The sequence below is a fragment of the Haliotis cracherodii genome, unplaced genomic scaffold, assembly GCF_022045235.1.
Source record: "Haliotis cracherodii isolate W230 unplaced genomic scaffold, xgHalCrac1.p SCAF_4, whole genome shotgun sequence".
Classification (NCBI taxonomy): Eukaryota; Metazoa; Mollusca; class Gastropoda; order Lepetellida; family Haliotidae; genus Haliotis; species Haliotis cracherodii.
In genome coordinates this window covers 4,132,181-4,151,365 of record NW_027266297.1, presented here as the reverse complement: position 1 = coordinate 4,151,365, position 19,185 = coordinate 4,132,181, and the positions used below count along the sequence as shown (strand labels likewise).

General features: G+C 41.2%; 1 protein-coding gene across 1 annotated transcript in view; it reads left to right on the top strand.

Annotated features, from left to right (window-relative positions):
- The window catches only part of LOC139478530 (serine/threonine-protein phosphatase 6 regulatory ankyrin repeat subunit B-like), an 82,348-nt gene that overhangs the window by 36,114 nt on the left and 27,049 nt on the right, over positions 1 to 19,185 (top strand). Inside the window, exons 4-10 of the mRNA XM_071261026.1 lie at positions 5,438 to 5,551; positions 13,457 to 13,561; positions 15,057 to 15,155; positions 16,286 to 16,387; positions 17,545 to 17,745; positions 18,595 to 18,693; positions 19,011 to 19,112. Coding sequence (XP_071117127.1) covers positions 5,438 to 5,551; positions 13,457 to 13,561; positions 15,057 to 15,155; positions 16,286 to 16,387; positions 17,545 to 17,745; positions 18,595 to 18,693; positions 19,011 to 19,112 — 822 coding nt within the window. The remainder of the gene's footprint in view (positions 1 to 5,437; positions 5,552 to 13,456; positions 13,562 to 15,056; positions 15,156 to 16,285; positions 16,388 to 17,544; positions 17,746 to 18,594; positions 18,694 to 19,010; positions 19,113 to 19,185) is intronic.

The window sequence follows — 19,185 nt, the reverse complement described above, 5'->3', positions numbered from 1 at the left end:
ATTCAAGGTCAGATAATTGAGCGAAGGGTTAACTGGTTGATTTGGTGGTGTGCGCTAGGCCATATGCGCTATTGCTGGCACGGGTGTGTGCAGGTGTATATTGATAGGTGTAGGTTGATTACTTGTGAGAGAAGGAGGTCCGGATCAAACCGATTTTACTTTACGATCAATGAACCTGGGTTTCGGGACCGTAAATTTGGCTCGGTTTTGACAGAAATGCGGATTAGTCAGAGTCAAATTTAGACAGGTTCTACTATGGCCATTCAGTGTTTCTCAATTTTTAGGGGGACTCTGGTCCCTGTTAATCTGGACCCTGTTAGTGTGCCTTTATATATTATATTGATTTTTATAAAGGAACATCATTTTTTAAGCCATGATTCGTTAATCAGGACATTTGTTATTCCGAACAAGTTCACTAACACCAAGCAGCGGATTCAAAATCCTCTATTCATTTCACTATGTCAGCAGTAACGGAGTTGTCCTTCCTATGCCACTAATGTTAGAAAAGAATCGAACCTTGTGCTGGATTAACGAATAGGATAATCACTACCCTAATGACGAACAATGGCTCTTTGCAATGTTCACATAGACAGTACTTGAGTAAGTGAGTGAATGTGTTGGGTTTGACGCCGCTTTGAACAGTATTCATGTAATATCACGGTCTGTCAAGATGTCTTAGACATATACAACTGTGGGAAACCCACGAGCACGGGTATGGTGCTGTCATTCCTAGAAACATAATCGGGGTGAACTGGGATTCGAACCCATAATCACAGATTTCTGGCGTTCCCAAGGGACGCAACTCTGCACAGCGAATTGTGGCGACTTGGACTATTTGGCAACCCGTGCCCCCTTGACAGTCTCGGGCTTTGACGGGAAGAACAATATGGACTGGAGTACTAGTTTCTCAGAACCCGACCCCAGCCCCCGTTCTTAGCCGTAATGTGGCACATGATCGACATCTGTCTTTTTCTCCGGACGGTAACTGCAACTTTTGTTTGAAAAGTGAAGATGGGAGTTATCTCCCTGTTCGGATACTCATTGGGGACATTTGTGAATCCCGTTGGAACTGTCCTGATTAACGGGGTTTCATTGTAGATACTTCATGTTGCTTCTATTATATAAAATGCCCTGGACCCATTCAGGGCCATGTCGTCCTTATTTAGTAGTGAGACAAACTACCGGGGGGAAAATATACACTTTACACTAAACATTTACAAATGTTATCGAAACGTTACTAGACTGAAAACAGTTGCCGAAACATGTCAACCTAGTGGTCCAAAGCATAAGTGTGATTCCCACATCAAATACACCACCATCGAATGACCATTTTTTGTTTGTTTCATTCTTAACGATCATCAAACATGGGTGTATACTTTCTTTTGCCCGCTAGTATAGATGGAAATTGTGACGTAGCTTCCGAAACGAAGCTGCCGTGACGAATGATTTCAGGGTATTTATTACAATAGATAACCTAAAAATCTAGTATGGAGTTTATATAACACATATATGTTTTATGATACCATTTATGTCTCAAATATAATCGGGGGCACGGGTGGCCAAGTCGTCTATGGCGCCGCGATTCGCTGTGCAGAGTTGCGTCCCTAGGACACGCCAGAAACCTATGATTGTGGGTTCGAATCCCGGTTCGCCCCGATTATGTTTCTAGGTTTGTCAGCACCATACCCGTGCTATTAGGTTTCACCGAAGTGGTAAACGTCTGAGACCTGCATCACTTCGGGCTTTGCTCCCACATTAAGCTGACACGCCGCGATATAACTGGAATACTGTTAAAAGCGGCGTTAAACCCAACTCACTCACTCACTCACTCAAATATAATCAAACCTGCTACAATTAGAAATAACATAATGTTGTGACGTCGTGTCACTGTCTAGCAATACAAATGCGGTTCTTCATTCTTACACCTCTTCAACGTGGTGAAAGCTGCACGGATTCCGACTCTCGTGATTAATGACCAAAGTATTCCTTGAGATTTGTAACATCCTGTAGCATTTTCAAAAATAGTCACTGCTGACTGGTCCTCAAGGAGCTTTCAAGTACGCTTTATGATTCACGAGCGCGTTTTAGCCTACCAAGAAGTGTTTATTAACACCGTGAGTGTGTTCGGATTTACATGCATTAACTCGAGTAGGTAGCTTCTCTATGGTATCTAAGACATTGATTAATACTACGCATTGTTCTCTGTGAACACGGGTGTGATGTGGAAGGACCGAGCATGTTGTCGAAGCATACATGAATTCAAAGATCAATTGTCTTTGTGGTTCAAACCCATGCGAGCAAGGTGGCGTTTATGTATATTCACACTTCACGTTCGCTTCACTGACCACATCAATGTAAATAAAAACTCAATAAAACTGCACTTATTATGTCATTAGTTTCTTCAATCCTCGACGTAAGCCTCAGTCTGGAGCCAGGGTAAACGAAAGTGGGACATTAGGACTCCAACTATGTGGCATTGCCAGACAATTCCATGCGGTTGAACAAAACAAGCTGTTTCAATGTTGCTTTAATTGTACGGAAATTGGCAGGAAATATGCTGAACAGTTTTGTGGGGTCTCAATTTTCCTTTGTGAAAGACGCTGCAACGTCTATTGACATTCGGTGCTTATTCAATTACATAACATTAATCACAATCATGGCATGATGTCTCGTGGTGCCCGGATGAGGATGGGCAAGAGATGGGCGTCCAGGTACCTGACTGTTCCGACAGATACTGTTTGTGATTAAATGATGATTTTCTCTTTATGTGATATGCTGAATAGAGTATAGCTGCTAAATTGCTATTCATCATCGGTTGTGTAATATGTTCCCCAGTCGTGGAACAATGTAGCTGAATTAATATTCATAACAATTACGGAGCGAGGATATCTCTATAACATTAACAGAACAATAGTATTGGAAAGGCAGACACCGTATGTCGTCTCATACTGATTTTACTTTATATGCTCCGTTACGTGTAGAGGTTATTGTAGTGTTATATTATACTGAGTGGATACTATCATTTTTCAGCTTTGATGTTTCAGCAATGGCTGTGTTATAGTGCGGGTTACATTTCTCATACATATCGATGTGTATTACATGGATGTAACTTTGTGTGTTGGGGAGAGGGTAGGGTGGGGATGGGGGAGGGGGGTGGGGTGGTGAATGGTTTTTAATGTGGAGACAGTTATATTGAACATATGGCAACACAGTTGCCTTTGATTAAAATAAGATTGTAATCTTTTCGGTGGGATAGTTCAGTGGTTAAGCGTTTGCTCGTCACGCCGATGATCCAGGGTCGATTCCGGCCATGCGTGAAGCCGATTTCTGGTATACCCCCGTAGTAGTATTGCTGGAATATGGTTAAACGCTTTGTGAAACCATGCTCACTCTCCGATCAGTCAATTCCCACTTGGACATCTGCCAATGCTTATCAGTTGTTTCTGTAAAGGCGGAAACCCAGTTTCGTCCCGTAGGATTAAACAGTGACACCCTCCCTTTGCACTACAGGAATAATGCTAAAAGCGCGTGCAACGATTGGCTCCCCAATACGCCGTGTCGATTTGCGTCCCTTTTGCGTGCCAGAATCTATTTTACGAGATTCGACTCCAGGTTCCCTATGATTATGTCTCTAGGACTGTCAGCACCCACCCTAGCTCGCTGATTTCACCATTTCGTTGCCATAGTTATTGTGAAAAATTGATGTGCATTGGGTATTGAAACTGGTTTGATCACATTCTATTGTGAATCAATTATATAATAAGTTTGCAATCGTTCTGTAGTTTTAGTTCATTCAAAATCACCCCAACATGTGTGTCGATATTGATAACAGCAATGTTCGGTCCTCAGTTGCAGAATGAGAAGGGAGACTCCGGGCAATTGGCCTAAGGTGATTTAAGCCATTCCGTCATCGCTTTGTTTGTCCGTTACCTCAAGTTTTATGATTTTTATTAATTTAGCAGTGACTAATTACGCAGAGAAAAAGTCCCAATCTCATTGCGCTGTAAATAATGCTTTTTTCCTAACGACAATCGCTATCAGAGATCGTCAAAAATCTCTTAATACATCAACAAAATGCTATATCGTGTTCATAAAATTCTAAAAGCCAGTGATATGCCGCTGTTACAGCCGTGATGGGTTATTAGCGGTCATCCAATGGGTTGATTTACTGTTAAGTAAACCCTTTTCCAATTAACCAGCTTTGGCGAACGTCACGGTGTCCTCCGTTGCTACGCTCCAGCGTAGTGTCTTCATCCACTGCCCTCCCTAACCTCATGACTGTGGTCATATACCCATAAACTGTCACACAGACAGAACGAGCCGACGCTTGATACTGTCACAACGGAAATGGAAGGTTAGGGGTCGAGGACACTCGACATTTATTGGTACTATTTATCATACTTATTCCATGCGAACGCTGTGTTAAAATACCCTTAATACTGACGTTGTCAGGCAAGATCACCGTTACCGTCATAATCCGCGTCTTGTGCTGGGTGGGTGTGCCCTTCGCTGTTAAAGAATAAATATTGATATTGATACAATTACATTGGGTGGGTCATCATTGCTTTGCTTTGAATTCACGTTCACTGAAAACATTTCGATTACATCCTCATAAATATATTTAAGTCGATGTGTAACCTCGTTCAATGATGGGGGCGGTCGGGTAGCCTAGTGGTTAAAGCGTTTGCCCGTCACGCCGAAGACCCGGGTTCGAATCCCGACATGGATACAAGGTGAGAAGCCCAATTTTGGTGTCCCCCGCCGTGATATTGCTGGAATATTGCTAAAAACGGCGTAAAACCAAACTCACTCACTCACTCATTCAATAATGACGGAGAATATTCAGTCTTGGTTATCTGCCGAAACAGATTCCAAGGGGCTTAAAAGGCAAATAGTGACGCAAATTATATAAATGGATAATCTACATCAATGATGACACCAGGTGTTTACCGGTAACACTCGCCACTCACGTAGTTTTCATAAAAAAACGTAGTCCATGAGGACATAAAACGAGCGCTGTGATATGTTTGTGTCTTTATATTCATGAATATAAACAAGGCTGTGTGTCCTGTATTGGAAATACGTGTAATTCTACCGGGTAGTTATATCCTTGTCGTCTAAGGCGCTTTGCAGAGTTGCGTCCCTTAGACATGCCAGAAAAGTATGATCATTGTTCGAATCCCAGATAGGTTTGTCAGCACCAAACCCTCCTCGTGGGTTTCACGAAACGTGGTAGACATCTGAGGCCTTCATCAGTTCAAGTTTCACTCCTCTATTCAGCTGACACATCATCATGTAACTGAACTACTGTCTGGAGCGGCGTTAAACCAAACTCAGCAACCCACCCACTCACTCACTCTCTCAGTGTATGTTCATGACAGTAGCGGTTCTGTTGACCTGGTATCCACCTTGCTGTATCTGTGTCCGTATGTTTCAGCCGACTGACCAACTGCCCATCCACATGGCGTGTGCGCGGTCATCTGGGGCGGTCCACGCGGTCCAGCTACTCCTCAGGGCGTCCGGTAAAGATGGTCGTCTTTCCCAGGACAAGGTAAGATCCCGATTCAACAGAGATTATCTTTACACTTAGCCGGTCTGCTCCTCGTTTGCCTCTTTCATAGGCAGCTGCTGTGTTTCACGAGCGGTTTGTTTAAATGAAGTTGAAAACTTGTATTTGAATTATCAGAAAGGGCAAATGGCTCACGACTGTCCTTTTTCCTTTCTTACGGTCGAAAGATATGAACTTGCATGATCTAGAATAGAATAAAATAGCAAAAAGGGTTATTTTTCTAAAATCTACACCAGAAAATCAACTTGGCTCAAAGACTTCAAATATCAGAATTTCGCTTCCCGAAAACCTCCAAAATCAGCCTTTTCAAAACATTTTAGCATTACCTATATGATATGTGTTTTTCAATTCAAAAACACGCAAGCGTTAAGCGAACAAAGCATAACTATCTAACGTTTTTCAAAAGGTTTTGCTATATGTTGCTATCATGCCAGGCCAAGAGGCAACCAGGCCATACCCAGTCCTTTGTTTGCTGTTTCCCGCCACCTCCTCCATATCACGATGTCAGTGTATTGGGTATTTCCATCGGTTCCTACCAGTATCCATACAGTGTCGGACCGCCCTCGTGGTCATGTGGCAGAGCGTCTATATATACACCCCACTGAGATCCAATGCCGCCGGCTCGGAGTCAGTAGACTGTGTCTGAGTTGGGTATTCATGTTAAACTGCGGCATTTGTATCTCAGTGGGGTGTATCTATAGACGCTCTGTCAAAAGACCACGGGGGCGGTTCGACATTGTATTGACACTGGTAGGCACCGATGGACATACCAAATACACTGACAAGAACCGAGGATATAAAAGACGTAGGCAACCAGAGACACCCACTGTTCCCGACTGAAACAGACTTGATACACTGCATTGTTTGCCTGTTCTGACGGAATCTGGTTAAACCGAACGTGAGCTACCAAAGACACTGACAGAATAGACTTGAAACACCAGAGACGCGTAATAACAGAAACCGATTGAAACACAGTTGAGATACTAAAGACTTTGACAGAAACCGATTGAAACACAGTTGAGATACCAAAGACTTTGACAGAAACCGATTGAAACGCAGTTGAGATACCAAAGACTTTGACAGAAACCGACTGAAACGCAGTTGAGATACCAAAGACTTTGACAGAAACCGATTGAAACACAGCTGAGATACTAAAGACTTTGACAGAAAACGATTGAAACACAGTTGAGATACCAAAGACTTTGACAGAAAACGATTGAAACACAGTTGAGATACCAAAGACTTTGACAGAAAACGATTGAAACACAGTTGAGATATCAAAGATTTTGACAGAAACCGATTGAAACACAGTTAATATACCAAAGTCTTTGACAGAAACCGACTGAAACACAGCTGAGATACTAAAGACTTTGACAGAAAACGATTGAAACACAGTTGAGATACCAAAGACTTTGACAGAAACCGATTGAAACACAGTTGAGATACCAAAGACTTTGACAGAAAACGATTGAAACAGTTGAGATATCAAAGATTTTGACAGAAAACGATTGAAACACAGTTAATATACCAAAGTCTTTGACAGAAACCGACTGAAACACAGCTGAGATACTAAAGACTTTGACAGAAAACGATTGAAACACAGTTGAGATACCAAAGACTTTGACAGAAACCGATTGAAACACAGTTGAGATACTAAAGACTTTGACAGAAAACGATTGAAACACAGTTGAGATACCAAAGACTTTGACAGAAACCGATTGAAACACAGTTGAGATACCAAAGACTTTGACAGAAACCGATTGAAACACAGCTGAGATACTAAAGACTTTGACAGAAAACGATTGAAACACAGTTGAGATACCAAAGACTTTGACAGAAACCGATTGAAACACAGTTGAGATACCAAAGACTTTGACAGAAAACGATTGAAACACAGTTGAGATATCAAAGATTTTGACAGAAACCGATTGAAACACAGTTAATATACCAAAGTCTTTGACAGAAACCGACTGAAACACAGCTGAGATACTAAAGACTTTGACAGAAAACGATTGAAACACAGTTGAGATACCAAAGACTTTGACAGAAACCGATTGAAACACAGTTGAGATATCAAAGACTTTGACAGAAACCGATTGAAACACAGTTGAGATACCAAAGACCTTGACAGAAACTGATTTAAACACAGTTGAGATATCAAAGACTTTGACAGAAACCGATTGAAACACAGTTGAGATATCAAAGACACCGACTGAACCAGATTGAAAATGGCCTGAAACGGCAAAATACACTGAGTGGAAAAAAACATTAATGCAAATACCAAATAAAGCGACAAGAAATATCTGCTTTAAACCGAGTCCATTGCACGATTCCGACTATATCATGAGATGTGTTTATGAATCACCGTCAAATACTAATGATACCGGGTGTTCGCGCAAGGCTGAGCTCATCCAGCCCCGCGGGTGGCACCCGTCACACAAACATTCGTAGGATTCAATAGACATAAGTTATACCTAAACACTGATAGGAATGTATCATAAAAGACTTGAAATGAAATAAATACATTCATGAATCGAATACGGTAATATTACGTGCAATGTCGACAGGAAGCTATACGTATAGGTATGATAAACAGACTGCTGATACAAATAAGATGCAGAAACTATAAGCAACAAACAAACGTTGATGTGAGAACCTTCTGATCTCCACGTCACCCCGATACATAGGGACGGAGCAAGCACATGTTGAAAGACATCATCAGGGCCATTGATCATTAGTTGTGGCTAATGGCACCAAGGGGTTGCTTGTACCAAGCGTTAGTTATTTCTCATAAAAAAAATCATTTTAATTCCGCTGTGATCATAACTATACATACCTGATCCCGTCCTAGAATATTCATCTCAATTTAGTTCAATAACCTAAAATCGATACAATCCTTTTCTATCTTTTTTATTTTACTTTATCAATAATTCAGTAATTCTCTTTGGAATCAGCATGGTGATGGTATTGTAAATGGTGATATAACCCATCAGTGCGGAGGACTAATGACTGTCAATGACGGATGCAGTTTGCCTCCACTGTTTCTGATGCTGGGATATTAATTCTTGCTTTGCACTAAAAATGAATTTCGTTTGATGAGTGTTGCATCACAATGAACATGCCCAGTTGCAATGGTTTTGTAATCTCGTCTAATCTCGTCTATTCTCGTTTCGTGAACGAACATGCTCTGTAAAGAGTTTTCTAATCACTTCCGACAAGTACTAAATATTGTATCTGATCGATTTCTTCTGGAGTATCTTTTATCTTTCACGGGTCATTCTGCCCTAATTTTTTAATCAATACTGTTTTCATAACTGCTCCTGTATCTAACTCTACACATGGGGTTGAAAAATATACCATTCGATATGTCAATGTTATTACTGGCCATGGAGAGTTTACACGGGCATAATTATCACCATCATCACTTTGATCATCCTTGCACTGTCAACAGAGTCAATGTGAAAATAAACCTAAATTCAAATGCAAGAAATTTGTCTGTGGAAAGCAGGTTTATACCAGTGGTTCTTATTGCTTTAAAAATACGGGACTGCCATTGCATTTGTTTTGTCTGCCATCAAAATGTTTCATGGGAGAGAAATCATATTTTAAAAATATTATTCATGTATGTTTATGGTTAGTTCGGCTTTACGTCATCAAGAATGAACGCAATTACCTTGGCCACGCTCATTTTCAAAAATAATATCCTCAGGCAATTTTAAATTCGATTTTAGTTTTTGGAGTACCTAAGTATCAACGAGCGTCATTGTTGTTTCTGCTATAACGAGGATAGTGTTTTCACCTCGTTAATAGGCAACCGACACCACGAATCGTTAGCAATGAAAACATGGCAACAGCAATTTTATTTTCTGAACTTCTTTATGTAAATCGGGTATGGATATTTTGCGAAAGTTTTAATGAAATAAAATGGAGAATCTAAAAGATAAATTTGAATATTTGTAATTAAATGTTTACCCATATATATCATGAGTGGTATACAAGCCAACTGATAGAAGTAGAGAATATATCTTGAGATTGGAGAGAGATTTGTGTCTGGTTGTCACGACAGCTTCGAGAATTTAAACAGCGCCTCTGTAGACATAACCAGTGCAATGTGGACATCTGTGTCCAAAGTATACAACGATGACGGATTGAACTTTAGCGTGTATCGATTAAACGAATAGAGTATCTTAAACAAACGCGACAAAACCCTTTCATAAACATAATAGTACTCAAGGGCAAAAGTTATTGTGACATGAATTGTTATATGAAGTTTTGGATTTGAACCGGGGAAAATGTTTTTGAAAAAGCTCGAAGAAACGCAACCAACCACCACGTGAGAGATCATCCCCGTAGTGGCTCCCACCAGGACATCTGGATTCGAACCACGCACCTCGACACAGGTGCCTCACAGCAATTTCTACAGCCCGTAACCTGCTTGGAGACAGAGGCGTATCTGCAAAGACGTTCCGATGACGTCTACGCAGGTATGGCATACGAGTGAGGCGCCCAACGACGGTTGATCCTGGCGGCAGAACACCAACATCGACGTCTCTAGTGGTGCAGACAACACTGGTGGTCGGCAGCACGTCGATGGAGAAGAGCCATCTTCACCGACAAGTCACGGTCACTTCTGTTCATGTGTCGACCTGATCTGTAAGAACCCCTGATTTGCCACCAATCGAGCCCGTCAAGAATGACATGAAACGATCTTTGAGACGTGTTCCAAATCTAACAACAACGTTGCAGGAACTCCGGATTATCTTTCATCCGATATGGAATGTCATTGCCCAGACTTTTCTTCGTCTAATGGTCTCAATGAGGTGAACATGTCAAGCCTGCTTAATGCACAAGGTGGAAGCACTGCCTACTGGCTGGGTGAACATGCCTGTGAACCCTCTCTAGTGACATGGCGCATTTGCATATGGTACAAACGCTCCTTATATGGACTGGTGTTCGTTACCATACCCTCATTGTTCTTTCTATGTTATATAATGCCATACACAGCAGCTTAATTGTTTGACCGGTCTTCTTTGAGTTTTGTATGTCACAAGAACTTGTGCCTTTGTGTATATAAATACAAGCGACAAAACTCTACTAACAGCATTGTCCATTCTACGATTCCAACTTTCATAAACATATGAACCACTATCAAATAGTGATAATACCAATGTTTGAGAAAATGTGAGCGTATCCTGCCCCACCAGCGGCACCCGTCACAAACATAATCAGTGTCATAATAATCATAAGAGACCTCTTCTTAAAGTTGTAAGATTGTACGATTCAGACTAAATCACGAGGATGTGCTTTTCAATCACTGTCAAATAGTGATGATTCCAGGTCTTCGCGTATCCCGTCCCATGGGTGGCGCCCGTCACAAACACATGCAAAGGCATGACAGGTTTTCACCTGAACAAACACGGGAATATTTTGGTACTTCAAATTTTGTTTCAAAGCTTTCCTAAGACCTTGAATGCAGTTACCCTGATCAAATAACTTTTGAGCAAAGAGTAGGAGACATGCTCGATTGTACCTCAAAAGTGGCGAAATGTAGACACCAAACGTGAATGCATCTTAAATTCAAGAAAGCAACATGCACGGAAGTTCAACTTATCCATCTTTTGAACAAACTCCCATACCTGAGTGACGTTAATATCTTCATATGTAATAAACAGTGTAAAGGAATACGAACGCACAGTCCAATGTTAAAATACCTTCAAGAGGTCCTTTGTTCGGATATTTTCGATATTGCACAATGATGTCTATGACACAAAGCAATCGAAAGGAAATGATGTGAAAGTCCTTTAAATTGATTATACATTTGGTTCTGTGAGTCCCTAGCATAACGGTAGACAGTGGTATATTGATGGTATGTGTGTTATCTCCAAAGTAAGTTCCTGTTACCCCGACAACCATAGCGATCAATGGTGATGTGAGGTGCTCTGCTACAGTTATGTGATGTTCTAACAAAACACTTCATTGATTAGCTGAGTCTTTTAAAGTTTGTAAGTCATGTTCGAAAATACAATTCATTGATTGTCTCTGTCTTCATGATATTGGTATTTTGAACATGACAGAGTTTGACAACTTATTTTCTATCACTGAAAGAAGTTTCTCGAAGCATGACACGTTCAATGCCTGGACACAGAGAGGCACTTCATGCTTATCGATATTCTCATTAGACAGTACAATGACAGTACAATGACAGTACAATGACGGTACAATGACGGTACAATGACGGTACAATGACAGTACAATGACAGTACAATGACAGTACAATGACGGTACAATGACGGTACAATGACGGTACAATGACAGTACAATGACAGTACAATGACGGTACAATGACGGTACAATGACAGTACAATGACGGTACAATGACAGTACAATGACAGTACAATTACAATGACAGTACAATGACAGTACAATGACGGTACAATGACGGTACAATGACGGTACAATGACGGTACAATGACAGTACAATGACGGTACAATGACGGTACAATGACAGTACAATGACAGTACAATGACAGTACAATGACAGTACAATGACGGTACAATGACAGTACAATGACAGTACAATGACAGTACAATGACAGTACAATGACGGTACAATGACAGTACAATGACAGTACAATGACAGTACAATGACGGTACAATGACAGTACAATGACAGTACAATGACAGTACAATGACGGTACAATGACAGTACAATGACGGTACAATGACGGTACAATGACAGTACAATGACAGTACAATGACAGTACAATGACGGTACAATGACAGTACAATGACAGTACAATGACGGTACAATGACGAGGTCCCGGCCAGACTTGGAATCTTTCAAAGACCAAATAGACTGAAGAAAGCTTTTTAAACGATACGTGTAAAGTAAGAGCATTGGTAGCTTAAGTGTCCACCTTCAGCACAAATTGTTTCAATTAGAAAAAATAAGAAAAGCTTCTATAAACATTTGAACAGTTTATCATATAATTCCATTTTACGATCAACTATGAAGATACAGCTCTTTATAAAGATGGCAGCATTATACGGATTTTGTTCGACCTACCCGTCAAAAATGAAAAATAAAAGCTGAAAAAAAAAATTCATAATCATCTAAAAGCAGAGTTCATTGTACGATCCGACTGTACAATACTATTCAACAATCCCCGAAGGAAGAAGAATTAGATGTTGTAAAAGCGGCGCCTCGTCAGTTGATGGAGACCTTCCATACTCCTGGGGATTAAATCTATATTATATTATGTCATATATCCTAGATTCATTCGAAGCAGTTTTGAACCTGATTGTCATGCCGCTGACAATACACGTCCACTCAGATGAGTGAGAGACAGTCTTTTCGAGTCCTCAGCAAACCATGCTTGTCGTAAGAGGCGACTAACGGGATCGGGTGGTCAGGCCCGCTGACTTGCTTTATGCATGTCATCGTATCCAAATTGCGTGATCGATGCTCATGACTACACTCACTGGACTGTCTGTTCCAGATTCGATTATTTACAGACCGCCGTCATACAGGTGGAATATTGCTGAGTGCGGCGTTAAACAACAAACAAACAGTTTTTTTCGAAATTAATGGAAAGATAGATGGCGATGTGAACCGTCAGTTCCAAATCGAGGCTATAGTGTGAAAGGGGTCAGATTATGCATGTGTTTGTCACGGGTACCACCGGGTGGGCAAGATACGCTCACCTTTTCGCGGACACCTGGTATCATCACTTTTTGATAGTGATTCATAAACTCCCCTGATATGGTCAATGGGCAATGCTTTTAGCAGAAATTGCTAATGGTTCTCGAAAGGGATTTGTCGCTTTTATTATCATTTTGCACTGGATGATTGAGTATGTCAGAGACTCCCATGTTTCTCTCTGACAGGATGGGTCCATCCCCTTGTTTCTGGCGGCCGAGGTGGGGAACGTTGCAGTGTGTCGGGAGTTGCTGTTACTGTCCACGGAACAACAGGTTCTTCACAAAAGAAAGGTAAGCAGAAGAACATTGCGGGTTTTCAGAGGGGAGGTAGGGTAGCTCAGTGGTTAAAGCGGTCGCTCATCACGCCGAAGTCCCGAGTTCGAATCTCTTCATACATATAATGTGTGAAGCCCATTTCTGGTGTCCTCCACCGTGATATAGCTGGGATACTGGTAAAAACGGGTGCCATGCTGTATATAGGTTTACATGTGTACATAATAACAGGTCCCGTGAAGCGCCAGGGTACAATAGGTCTTCAGCGACCCATGCTTTCCATAAAAGTCGACTATACTTGTCGTAAAAAGCGACCAACGGGATCGAGTGGTCAGGCTCGCTGACTTGGTTGATGCATGTCATCGCATCCTAATTGCGTAGATTGATGCTCATGATGTCAATCACTGTGTTGTCTTGTCCAGACTCGTAATTTACAGACTGCCGTCATATAGCTAGAATATTGTTGAGTGCGGTATTAAACAACAAACAAAACAAACACACATAATAAAAATGTAATATGTTTGTGTTTGGACAGAAGATGTCCATTTTCTCATGTTTTTAACGTGGAGGATGGAATCACTCTGACTTCTCATGCGGTGTAACTAAGCCATAAGCATGCGCTCACGTATTTCAAAATCAGTTGATACCCTTTGAAAACAGATGGCCAGGCGCATATGTGATTACGAACATGCATGAGCCATTTATGTGATGTAGGGGCCATACATCAAACAAACTTAAGATACCAAATTTAAGGCCATTTCAAGACCTTTATTACAAATATTAGTTTCATTCTCAGTGCATTGAACCTTCTTGTCAGGGCTAAAGGTCGGACGTTGACGTGCTTGCTGAAGTAGGACATTCTTACGTCAATGTCAGCATTGTTCTATTTGTACGTCTATATACACCCAAGCCACCAACTGTTTCGATATAATTTAACGATCGTGGCACGGACTAATCAATTGCTACGTGATACCTTCACGTATTATTTGAGAAAGAAACCTCTGTGAATATTTTTTTCAAACAGCAAAGTTCACAATGGTTGCTTTTTTTCTCTCAGTTTAAGGCATTTTCAAGACCGGAATTCCAAGGCATCTTTTAGCCTTTCTGTCAGATTCTCATTTATCTATTTCTCAACACACCAAAGGTGGTACAAGAGCACCATAGTACAAACTATACATTGAAAGGAAGAGAATATATGGACGTCAACTTCTTTATTATGAGGAACACAACGTTTCAGAGTATATGCTTACTCCTTCATCAGGTTGAAGAAGTTGACATCCTTATATTCTCTTTCTTATGTTTATACTTCTAAATGCCTTTCAAAGACCTTATACATTGAAAGTATATACATCAAAATTTTAGATATGTACGTTACTGTTTTGATGAACGCGTTAAGTCAGACACATGTACAATAAATCGTGATAGGCGTTTCAGATTCTTAATATTATCTGTTGAAAGATTAATAAACCCTCTGAAGTGGCCGTCAATGTTGCTGCACGTTTGTTGTTTACAGGACAGTGGAGATGCGGCCATCCACATCGCAGCACGACGCCGGGACATTGACCTGGTCAAACTCCTCCTGGACAGCAAAACTCCCGTCGAATATCAAAACGTAAAACAACCACCCCACCCCCAACCGCACCGTGTTTACACTTGTCCACTTTAAAATCGAGCCAGGCCTACGTTGTTGAATGTCATATTTTGAAACAGTACAGAGAATATTTGTTTTTTCTTGTCAAATAACGTTTCATCTTATCGGTTGGCCTGACAATTATTTTTAATGTTCTAATTGCCCATCGTTAGTGAAAATGTCAGCTTTTTCAGTTCACGAGATGAGATCAACATGATATTTGACAAGAATGCCAAATGTTCTGTGTATTATGTATTTTCTCACTGGTCCGACATGTCTCAGTCTGAACGTCCTTGTGTTAATCAGGCAGACTGAACGTAGTTCCGGCACAATGTGTTATTTCAACGCACTGAACTGTCGATACTATATTTTCAGATAAATAAATTATATTCTTCTCCAAATATCCGAATATAACCAGTTCTCCAGTGGTGCCTTAAATTGTGTCCGTGTTACATTCGTTATTTGTATTTAACTGTAAATATACAGCTATGTACTATCTTCCTTCGTGGTGTACTACTGGGAACTCTCACACCATATAATTAAGTGGTTTCGTAGTATTTGCGATATACGATGATTATGTAAGTAACAAATAACCCATAAAAAGATATGCTAAATGCTAAAAAAGATATGTATAGCTTCTTTGCTATAATACCCCTATTTCAAGTTTAAATAGAAAACGAAACATCGCTTCCTCATCTTTCTGGTATCTCTTTACAAGCTTAATTATATTTTTGTAATAAGTAAGGCTTATGTGCAGTCACCAATTTATATATGTGTTTAGTGATCCAGCAGAACCGTAGTACCTTGATTCTCCCACACGACTGTTTTAGGCTATTATAGTGTAATGTTTGTATAGTGAACACTAAATCAAAACTAGCCCGCCACTAAAAATTGCAAATGCAGTTAACTACGGTTATACCGAACTCAAAGGCACCACAAATTTTAGTTCGTTACAACCGTAGTTCATTATAAGCATGTATACAACATATTTTCAGCAAATGACCGGGACCAAACAACATATGCGTGTTCGTTATAAACGTAGTGTACTGTATATGTAACGTTCTTGGTCTCAACATTGGATACCTATATAACATGTGTCACGTGGTTTCCAGACTGAAGGTCACACGGCGCTCCACCTAGCGGCCTGGGAAGGAGACGAGCCATTGGTGAAGTTCCTCTACAACATGAAGGCCAACCCAAACACGCCCGACAACGTAAATAGCGCAATAAGAATTGGATTTTTTTTATACGAAAATACTCACACGAATATATTTCCATGAATGTCCTATTCGAAATCAAAGTCGAGAGTATTTAAAAGTCGCTTGGTGCAGACATGTATTCATCACATAGCATATTTGTAACCCCTCGAACTGGACAGCCATTGTTGCTAGTCTAGTGATATCATCACATAAAACACATTGTTAACTCTACCAAGACTGCCTCTGTGGATGGAGCGTGTGCCCGGAGAGTGGTACGTCTGTGGTTCGACCCTGGACGCGTCATACCAAAAGACGTTAAAAATGGTACTTGATGTTACCCTGCCTTACATTCGGCATCAAAGGGCTAAAACAAGGACTGGTAGGCTCGGAGTTGGTATAGTGTGTCTGAGCGGGATATCCATGTTACTCTGCAGCTTGCTATCTCAGCACTATAACACAGGCATAAGTCCGGACCAGTAGAAGCACGCACACGTGCATTACGTCACTATATAAGTGTAAGAATCTTGAACGCGACGTTAAACCCTATTATATGATACAGACTCGAGATAGCCGAGGATGCATAAACGGTGTGAACCCAGACTCGTTACCCCAAAGGACCCATGAAGATTCGGGGTATATTAGGTCTTCAGCAACCCATGCTTGTCGTAAAAGGCGACTAACGGGATCGGGTGGTCAGGCTGGCTGACTTGGTAGATGCATGTCATAGAATTCAAATTGCGTAGATCGTTGCTCGTGACATCAATCACTGGATTGTCTGATCCACACTCGATTATTTACAGACCGCCGTCATATAGCTAGAATATTGCTGAATGCGACGTTAAACAACAAACAAGCAACAAACATTAACCCATAGTCCTGCTCATGAAAGGGAGACAATTCTTTAGTTGGTGATAATGAAGTTGGAACATCACACCCGAAGCTATGGTGGTGATTCCAGGTTGTATATCACAATAGAATGGAGATATGATATACTTGATAGTCGAGGTATATATAGTGTTAGGTCGTTACCTCAAAGTCATTGGGACCGTAGAATTGGCATTTTGTCAAGAGAAACGGAGGTCTGTATTAGCTGAGTCCTGCAGGACCACGAAGTGAAATCGCCTTAAACTATACAGGGAGGCTTCGCTGTATATTTGGCATTGTATTTGCAGTTCGACAGGACCCCGCTTCACATCGCGGCTGAGAGGGGCAACTCGCACATCGTGGAGCTCCTGGTGGACAAGTTCAAGTCCTCTGTGTCCGCGAGGACAAAGGACGGCAGTACTCTGATGCACATAGCCTCTCAGTTCGGACACCCAGACACAGCCCTTGCCTTCCTCAAGAAGGGCGTGCCTCTACAGATGCCAAATAAGGTATGCATTGAAGAGAAGTATTCATATCATCAACAAGAACATCAATCAACATCATCAACATCAACATCAAAGTACAATTGACATTGATAATCCGCTGTGTAGTTGTGAAGCAGGTTGCCGAACAGGACAATGAAATAATCTTTAAGCATTATCATTGTTTGTCTCAAACGATTTCGTAGTAGTTATAACAACAAAATATTTAGAGCTAAGAATGTGGAACTAGTTGATGCATCCATTGTCCTTGTTTGCACAGTTTGGAACAGGGATTATCGTAACATTATTCGTTTTAGACTTGGCCTGAATGATCTAAAAGTTAACACAGGAAGATTTTCATCTGTTGAGAAACCCCTCAGGTTATGCCCATTCTGTGACATTGTTGTCGAAGATGAATACCATTTTATGTTTATTTGTCCTATATACGAACATCTGAGAAACAAGTACTAACCGCAGTGGTCTTTGGCACATTTTAATGCTGTAACATTGTCTTCATTACTGTCTTGCAAGGATCTTATAACACAACATCAACTGGCTTTGTACATACATCATGCGTTTTTGTTACGAAGTGAATTGTTACCTTGACTTTGTATTTTATAAAATATGTTATGTAACTCCGTTGTATATGGGCCTGTGGCCTTTCATTCAATAAAGAATTGAATTGAATTGTGCGGGTGTTTCTCTCAAAGGGCATAGACAGATGTTCCTCAAACCAGGGCGTTTATTCAATACTGGGTGAGAGCACCTCTCTAATAATACTAATTGTGTGTTTCTACAGTAGTATATCCAGACAACAGTGTTCACGTGTGTCTCCACAGTATCTACTCTCAAACAACATTACCCCGTGTGTTTCAGTCGGGCGCCATCTGCCTCCACGCGGCGGCCATGAAGGGACACACGGCCGTAGTGAAGGCCTTACTGCAGAAAGGCGCGCCGGTCGACACCAAAACCAAGGTAAGAGTGACTACCAAACACCAACACTACGCCTTACCTTGGGCCGCCTTCTGGTGTACCAAGAAACCAGGCCATTACAAACTTACTTAGGTCTTTGTCGCGGTGAGCACACTATTAAGTTATCTGGGGAGTACTCCATGTCTTTGACTTCGTAAGGTTCCTTCGAAAGGCTCGAAGATCCTGAGATTCCTGGGTTTTAGGTTTGGGTACAGAACATTTCACTTTGTCATCCAGCGACCAAGACTGGTATATGTAGTCTTTGTCAGCATTAATGCCAAGAAGATGGTTGAGCTTAACCTCATCCCTGTTTGTTTAAGGACGGATCCACGGCTCTCCACGTGGCGGTGGAACACTGCAAGCCACAGGTGGTCCAGACGTTGCTAGGATACGGTGCGCAGGTGGAGCTGAAGGGAGGAGAGGTAGGATGCAGTGACATATGTGGACGTACACTGACGGCGCTGCTGGTTGCGTTTCAAAATTGTCTTTACAAGC